This window comes from Lycium barbarum, chromosome 3 (genome assembly GCF_019175385.1).
Source record: "Lycium barbarum isolate Lr01 chromosome 3, ASM1917538v2, whole genome shotgun sequence".
NCBI classification, from domain to species: Eukaryota; Viridiplantae; Streptophyta; class Magnoliopsida; order Solanales; family Solanaceae; genus Lycium; species Lycium barbarum.
This window is the reverse complement of record NC_083339.1, coordinates 122,242,412-122,249,085: the sequence shown is the minus strand read 5'-3', so window position 1 is coordinate 122,249,085 and position 6,674 is coordinate 122,242,412. Positions and strand designations below refer to the sequence as shown.

General features: G+C 34.4%; 1 protein-coding gene across 1 annotated transcript; it reads left to right on the top strand.

Moving 5' to 3' along the window:
- The first annotated feature begins 564 nt into the window (after window positions 1–564).
- LOC132632152 (leucine-rich repeat receptor-like protein kinase PEPR1) lies at window positions 565–1,363 on the top strand. Its single transcript, XM_060347992.1, has 2 exons — window positions 565–765; window positions 891–1,363. Exons 1-2 carry the CDS (start codon window positions 645–647, stop codon window positions 1,229–1,231), a joined length of 462 nt encoding a protein of 153 aa, XP_060203975.1. The 5' UTR covers window positions 565–644; the 3' UTR covers window positions 1,232–1,363.
- The last annotated feature ends 5,311 nt before the right edge of the window (window positions 1,364–6,674 follow it).

Sequence of the window (6,674 nt, the reverse complement as noted above, 5' to 3'; positions counted from 1 at the left end):
ATATTCACGGTATTAGTGATAAACGCGGAACACTAACTTATGGTTAAATCAGCAAGAATAAAATGCAGCAATAATGACACCAAGATTTTACGTGGAAACCCTTCTGAATAAGGGAAAAAACCACGGCCAAGAGGAGCAACTTATATCACTATAGTAAGGAATTTTACACTGTATAGTAACGAGTATAAATACTCCTAAGACCACTACACCCACAAAAGAAATAACACTCTTTTGATTTCCCACCTTACTACAATATCACTCACACTCTATTTTTCTTCACAGACTATTTTCTCACAGTCTATGGAACACCTCACTTTGCTCTCACTCAGATGTATTGTCTGAGATTTTGGTGTGTATAGCAAATGATCTTGATGATCTAACAAATGATAGAAAACTTCCCTATTTATAGGGATGAAATGGAACTATTGATGTCATCAGTGACATCACTTGAATGTAGAAAGTCAAGATGTTCACTATGAACACATTCAGTAGCCGATTTTCTCATTTCAACAATAGCTGCCAATTGTATATTTTGTCAAAAGGAAGAAAAAACTTTCTTCCTTAAAATAGGGGACTGGACCCCACACCTTCACCATGATTCTCTTCCTCAAATCATTCACAGAGATCTCAAATCAGATAATGTGATGCTTGATTCTGAGATGGAACCAAAGATTGGAGACTTCGGGATTGCTAAAATAGTATCAGATTCTGATGAAGACTCGAGAAACTCCAAAATTGTTGGGACCCTAGGGTACATTGCTCCAGGTAAGCCACACGCTACTATGCTAGTTTTCAGTATAATTAATTGGCAGATTACCTCGATGAACTAATAACTTTTAATACTTTCTCCCCTGGCCCCCCTCCCTCTCCTTGTCCCTCCATCAATTCAGAGAACGCATACTCCGTTCAATTGACAGAGAAAAGTGATGTCTATAGCTATGGAGTTCTTCTACTGGAGCTCTTCTGCAGAAAAATGCCAGTAGACCCCAGCTTTGAAGAAGGATTAGACATTGTTTTCTGGGTGAGAAAAAACTTGCAGAGAAGCAACAATTTCCTTTGCTTTCTTGACGAAGAAATTAGTCTCTGGGATGTAGAAGAACAATGGAAGGCCCTGAAAATAATGGATCTGGCTCTTCAATGTGCTCAACTCGAGGCAACCACCAGGCCTGCAATGAGGGATGTAGTAAGGTCTCTTGTCGAGTTAAATCATAAATGTAAAGAGAAGAAATGAAGCTTATAGCAGTGAAAACCATGTTCATCTTTTCCAAATTCCAACATAATTGTGTTCCGGGGTGTTTCAGTTTAACTTTCTCAAATCTAATGCAACAACATAGACTAAGAAAATGCATATTGTTTCAAATAAGCATGTTGATTGTTTGGCAAAAGCGGTTTTCGCCTTCTAAGCATAGCTCTTTTCATCACGGGTCAGTGTCCCTAATCAATGTTTGTCCTATTATTTTCTCCATCTACTCCAGAATTTGTACAGTTATCAGGTTTCAAAATTAATAAGAGTGAGAAACAATGCTTTGCTGCAAGCTAATCCCGATCTTATGGAATATGACACTACAGATTAATGATCATTAAACAAACTCAAAGCACTTGTCCTCTCCTCATTAGACTTGGCATCTTTTAAGTTCCTAATTCAGTATACTAAGTGTTTAATCACCAAATCTACCAGTTGATTCCAAACTTAGAGATGTCAAGAGGTCTCTTTGTTGTTTTAAGTAGCTGGCAAGTGAAAGAAATAAGCAAGTACTAATAAAAAGGAAAGGAAGATCTCACAAAACTATTTATTGAGCAATCAAATAGAGAGATGGAAAGCATTATTTGATAGAGACATTATGGACCTAAATCCTTAGATTAAACTTCAGTCACAGTCCATCTATTTTGGATGTTTTTCCTTCCACTTGCTTTGCTGCTTCAAATTCAACAGCTAATATACGTTCATCTAGAGATATATGAATCCCTTTCACCTAGATATACAACAAAAAATAAGATAAAAAGAGAAGATCGACAGAGAGATAAAGGCCAATTGAAGAAAACTCAAAATCAAGATACTCCGCACTCAGGCAACATCTAATTTTTGAAATTCTAAGGGTCTGTAGAAAACTAGCATTGCCCATGTAATAATGTCACCACAAGATTCAATTCTAGGCTTTTCGAAAAGGATGAAACAAAAAATAAGTTGAAATTGCGTCGTACCTGTTGATTGATGGAGTCAACAGCAGCTCGAAGACAATGCATAGCAATTACAACTTCACTTGAGAGAAATCATTTCTGAACATGATATAATAGATTGGATTCGTATAATTTTGTAAACTTCTTTTTCCAATTTGATTGTGAATGAGCGATGATGCGGGGAAAATCAAACATGCGCGGGGCAACAGAGTTGAAGGTCTACAACTAGAATCCTTAGATGGAACTTGGGTGCAGCCATGCATAAGGGGCACAATATATCGTGTAAATTCCTAGCTTCTTTTATTACTCATAATAAAATAAAACCTCGACCTTACCGCTTTTGACCAAAGTTTCTCTTTGGAGACGTAATCGAAAAAATGTTGCCTCTAAAGTTTTCTGCGCTGGTTAGGCCTGCGCACAAATCGGTTCAATCCGAATTTCCGAACCGATTCGAAACAATTCGGATAATTCAATTTGGATAATACAATTCGATTTCAATTTACAAATGCAATTGTAAAATATTACGGTTTAACGGTTCGGATACGGTTGGCTTCAATTATCAACCGAACCGATCCGAACAAATCAAATTTATATGCCACTAGTGACTAATATGACTAATTTGGTATATGCAATGTGGTGTTGGCGGATTTGTATGCTTGCACAAGTTGTCAAGCTCTTGTTTTGCTACTTATATGCTATTATGCTTGCAAGTTTATGCTTTTTTTCTTGGTTAATATCTTGGTTATAAGGCTGCAAATTTAGGATCTCATTATTTTTTGTTATGTTTACTCTAAAACTGAAATGAAATAGTTACTTGTTTAAATTTCGAATAAACCGTACAAATCGATTTGTGTAACCGAATCGAAATAATAAAAAACGAATCGAATTGAACCTAGAATGGATAGAGTTTGGTTGAGAATTTTAGAAAGTCGAAATTCGAAATTTCAACTCGATGATGGCCAAAACCAAACCGAACCGATTCGTGCACAGGCCTAGTGCTGGTTATCCAAAATTGTTGGTAAGTGATTAATAAAGTGGGTAGAATTTGTAGATCAGGTTTAAATTCAAATTCCAAGGTAAAAGACACAAAAGTAATTTGTTTTACGGAACAGGGTCAAATCTGTCCTTCAACTATGCGATATATATTAGGTGCTTTTGCACTGTCGTTTAAATGTTGTTCCAGACATGTCCTTACCGTTATGTTTTGAACCTGTTCTTGTCCTTAATTTAATGAAAATATACTAGAGGGCATATTTGTTCTATTTTGCATAGTATAGGGGCATCTTAAAACTATTGAAATTCCTTAATATTATGGTACAAAAATAATAATATGACTCAAAATATCATTGAATTCCAAAACATAAAAAACATTTGCAATTACAATCCATCTACCATTATATTGCATCTAAATTATACAACAAAAAGATCAAATGCAATTACATCCATCTTTTAAAATCTTCCCTGATAACATGTAACTAACCACAATTCAAACAAGGCAACCTAACATAAGATAGATTTCCCCCCTCGTATTCTCAAGTCTTCCATTAATAGAAGAAGAAGCCTCAACTTCTGGCACAACTTGCTTAAAACCCTCGTTATTAATAGTAGAAGAATTTGTATCAAACTCAATCACTACTTCCTTTAAAGTTTCAAGCAGAAGAGAATTTATTTTTTCATTCAAAAGATTGTTTTCACTAAGAGCGCCATTTTCCCTTTTTAAAAGATTGTTTTCACTAATGGGAACATCCTTTTTATTTTTTAATTTGTTTATCACCTGAATGGTTCTTTCTAGACATTTTTCGTCTTTCCAGTCCCAATATCTACACAATCATACATGCAACAAAAATCACAAGGAAATAAATTTGCTGCAACAAAATATAAACATAAAAATAAAAATAAAACATTACAGATCTATCGCAAAAAAAAAAAAAATCACAAGGACAAAATGATAACTTACATTAGACTTATGATACTTGAAAAAACATCTCCCAAAATTATTTGGAGTGCATAATGTGAGATGGAGCGCAGCAACTCCACATCCACAAACCCTTCCACGGCTATTTGAAGAACTCAAAACTTCTGACATTTCATAAGCAACTGAAAGAATAAGAGAACAAAGTGCGGAGTTGCACGATAAGTGTGGAGTTTCGAAATGCAGTATCAAAAAAACATTGGCTAGCATAAAGTGCACTATAAAAAAAAAAAAACTGAGAATTGTAAGTACAATATGTAGTTCAGGAACTTCAATGAATCAAACATGCCCCTATACTATGCGAAACTGAACAAATATGCTCATCAATATATTTTTTCGGATTTCCGTTAAATCAAGGGCACGAGTAGGTATAAAACATAATGGTAAGGGCACATCTAGGACAATGTTTAACCAATGGGAAAAAGCGCGTAATATCGTATGTTCCACGACATATCTGGCCCTTTTCCGTTGTTTTTATTTGTCTAAATTTCGGTGGACAAGAGTCACCTCGTGATTTAGTAGATATAACATGATAGAATAGTCGAGGTGTGAAAAACTGGCTCAAATAATGTAGGCTTTTTTAGTTAATTCATATTATAGTTTTACTTAGGGGACATCTACGTTTTGCGCTCATGTGACCCAAAATTAGTTGAAAAAAGCTACATTTATCCAAGTACATGAGAATTTACCTAGTTCATGCATGTATTAGAAAATTAATGCTAATTGATGCACATATGCTTTTATTCATGAACTAGAGAATAGAAAATCTAGAATTAAATTAAGATATATGTACTAGAAAAAGTACATGTTGGAAGAGTTTTTATAAATACCTAGGCAGTATAATGTTTTATGTAAGTCAAGTTGATCAAAAAATATTTCCTCCACTATCTGTAAGAAAGAATTCGAGAGACACAGCGTGCTTCTCTTCCCTAATATTCCAACAAAACTTACCCGAAAAATACTCATTTTAAAAATAAATATTGAGTATCTAGATTCTGTAAATAATTTTATAACGCAACTCCGTAAGTATATAAGAATTACATATAGAAAGAATTTGAGAGACACAGCGTGCTTCTCTTCCCTAATATTCCAACAAAACTTACCCGAAAAATACTAATTTTAAAAACAAATATTGAGTATCTAGATTCTGTAAATAATTTTATAACGCAACTCTGTAAGTATATAAGAATTACATATAGAGCAAAAACAAAGAAGAGGTTAAAGGTTTAGTGGGAACTTGTCATAAAGAAGCAGATTTTATATGCAAACTGACACTCTTTAACTTAGTAGTAGTACGATTTTGCAAAAACCAACCATCTTATTTAGATATTCTCCAACGGAACAGCTTTAACCCCGGGGAATAGCACATATTTGTCAGGTAAGAAGACTTACAAGGGTTAAGTGATTAAATGAATAAAAATACATGTTAATTAGTCATGGTTAGGTAAAAGAACTCTATCTATATCTATATCTATATATAAAATTGTATACGGTAAAAATTGGATTTATGCTAGACCGGTGAGACCGGGAATCGAGGGAAGAAAGAAACAAGCACGAGCATGAAGACTTTCTTTCGGACCAGAGGTATTGCACTAGAAGTGGTTGATCAGAAGAAAGCGGAGGAAATCGTTTGGTCCGGTTTCTCCGTGGCCGAGTAGATCGTAGTCGTTAGTCCGGTTTCTCCATGGCTGAGTTGATCGTGGCCGTTAGTCTGGGTGATCAGTTACAAAATTGTCACGCGTCAAGACCGTTCTGCCACATTGTACTACCAATCGTACGGGTGTCAAACCGTATGACCCCAACTTTATCCTTTTAGGGTTTTCTTTATTCTAAAGGGGCTTTATGTTGTATGTAAGGCCCATAAGGCAAAACTATAAATAGGAGACATTTCCCTACTTTTAAAGGTTAGCTTTTTCAAGATCAAGAACATTGTAATAGAAATTATAGATTGAAGCTCTCTCTCCTTTGGTCCGGATCAATGGCATTTTATGCTTATTCTTCCAATATAGTTGGCTTAGTCACAAACATCCATATCTTTATTTCAATCATTAGCGTATATATTCACGTACACATGCTATAGCACGCAAATCTATAATTATTTCCTATAAACCCAAAATAGATTAAAGTTCATCCACATATCCTATACCTCACTTACAAATTCAATTGATTACCTAAATTCGGGGTAAACAAATATAAAGCTAGGCATAGACAATCCTATGTGGCACCTCTCTATAGCCTCCATTGGCATTTATCTTTTTTCTCAATTTTTTGATCTTTTCCTCTTCATTTGTATATTTTCATTATTTTTCAGATTCTCTTTTATAGAAAGACCACAACCATTATTATTATCCAATTAAATGGACAATTAATACGTGTTAATGTCTATTCCATCTTTCAACCATTTCTTGCTCATTTCATGTTCATGGGTTAAACATTTTAATCTCCAATTAAAGTGAATAATTAGTACATATTAATGTCCATACATTTATATCTTCTTCTATAGTTAGTATATCTCCTCATATTT

What these genes read in the sequence shown, in the direction of transcription:
- LOC132632152 (XM_060347992.1), top strand. Translation starts at nt 645, where the DNA reads ATGCTTGATTCTGAGATGGAACCAAAGATTGGAGACTTCGGGATTGCT. An exon ending in CCTAGGGTACATTGCTCCAG is followed by an intron (nt 766 to 890) that starts GTAAGCCACACG and finishes CCATCAATTCAG; the next exon opens with AGAACGCATACTCCGTTCAA.